We start from the raw sequence: 1,498 nt of genomic DNA on the forward strand, positions 1-1,498 counted from the left end.
TGTTATTAACCCAAGAGCTATTTCATAAACTCAACTTCCCCTCGTTAAAAATCTGCAGTGGAAAATCTTTCCTTGATTTATTCAAATCTGATAAGATCTCCAGAGACTAGGTAAGTGGTAGCTAGAAAAGCCCTTGACCGCCCTTGGGAAAGGAGACCAGCTATTCTCTCTTCCTCTCCTAACTGTTAAAAAAGTGCATCGCGCCTTAGCCAGTTTGGCTCAGTGGATAGAGTGTTGGCCCTTGGACTGAAGGGTCTTAGGTTCGATTCCAGTCAAGGGGAAGTGCCCTGGCTGTAGGCTCCTCCCTGGCTCTGGTCGGGGCTCCTGCCAGGGCCGCCTGCAGGAGGCAACCAATTGCTGTGTCTCTCTCACATCAATGTTTCCCTCTCTGTCTCTCCCCACTCTCTTTGAAAATCAACGGAAAAATATCCTCAGGTGAGGATTAACGCAACAACAAAAGATCATATCGTGAAACAGCATCGCAATGTAGCCTAAATCGGGCTTTCATACCATAAAGAAGCATTACAGAAAGTCCCACTGAAAATCACCAAAAAAAAGACGGAAGGGAGGGTGAGTTGCAAACGGGAACATGTCCTTGGGGATCAGCCTGCTGTCAGCGCCCCTGGGGCTCTCCCACCAGCACCCGGGAGCCGCAGAGGCCAGGAAGCTGTCACGTCTAGCGACTGTCTCCAGGTTAAACAAGCGGGCAGAGGTGTCACCGCACGCAGGTAGTGGGGAAAGGCAGTCGGAAATAGAACTAGCCAAGTGAGCATTTCTTGGTTGCTTTCCAGCAGGGCTTTCAGGTGACACCCTCCCGAGAATCCCACTGAGGTTGGTTGTTTGCCCACCTCACGTGTTTCTTGCATTACTCCCTGAATTTCTTTCCCCAGGGACCCCATGTCCTGTCTCTCCTCATCTTAAACTTCCCTGGCTCTTTTTCTCGCCCTCCCCCCACCCAGATCCCCCCTTCTGCGTCCCATCCTAAGATATGGTTCCAGGTAGGGGTTTCCCATGCCTTCCTGACCAAGGCCATCTCCCCAACAATTGATCCCCGAGGCCTCAGCCAGTCCCCCACTTCCTATGTCCCCATCCTCAAAGCCCCAGGGCCCTGTGCTCCCTCCCTTGGGGGCGGGAGGGGTTCTCCGCCTTGTTCACCATCTCTTAAGGTATGGAGTACGCCTGGCCTCGTACCCCATTCCCCAGAGAGCTTTACCTCCATCCTGCTGTCACCCCCATCCTCCAGGCCCCATGTCGTGAATCCCGTCCAAGCACCCCTGCCCCTGCCGGGGGCTCCTGAGCGCCCCAGGCAGCCAGCGCCAACCTTTCAAGCTCTCTGCAGCCTCCAAGAATTTGTTTGGAGTTATCCTGTGGCGGGATTCCTTCTTTAGAGACTTCATAGTGTCTGCCGGCCTGAGAGCTTGGTCCTACCCTGCGGGAACCCTGGATATGGTGGCCAAGCAGCAGTCCCCGTGACCCCGCGACCCCGCGACCCCGCGAC

General features: G+C 54.6%; 1 protein-coding gene across 2 annotated transcripts in view; it reads right to left on the minus strand.

Moving 5' to 3' along the window:
* MYCBPAP (MYCBP associated protein) overlaps nt 1-1,472 on the minus strand; it is a 28,994-nt gene extending 27,522 nt beyond the window's left edge. For both annotated transcript variants that reach the window (XM_015570845.1, XM_015570844.1), the window contains exon 1: nt 1,322-1,472. In XM_015570845.1, the coding sequence (XP_015426331.1) occupies nt 1,322-1,397 (76 nt within the window). In that variant the 5' untranslated portion in view covers nt 1,398-1,472. The remainder of the gene's footprint in view (nt 1-1,321) is intronic.
* Nucleotides 1,473-1,498: the final 26 nt, after the last annotated feature.

Source organism: Myotis davidii, unplaced genomic scaffold, assembly GCF_000327345.1.
Source record: "Myotis davidii unplaced genomic scaffold, ASM32734v1 scaffold327, whole genome shotgun sequence".
In the NCBI taxonomy this organism is placed as follows: domain Eukaryota; kingdom Metazoa; phylum Chordata; class Mammalia; order Chiroptera; family Vespertilionidae; genus Myotis; species Myotis davidii.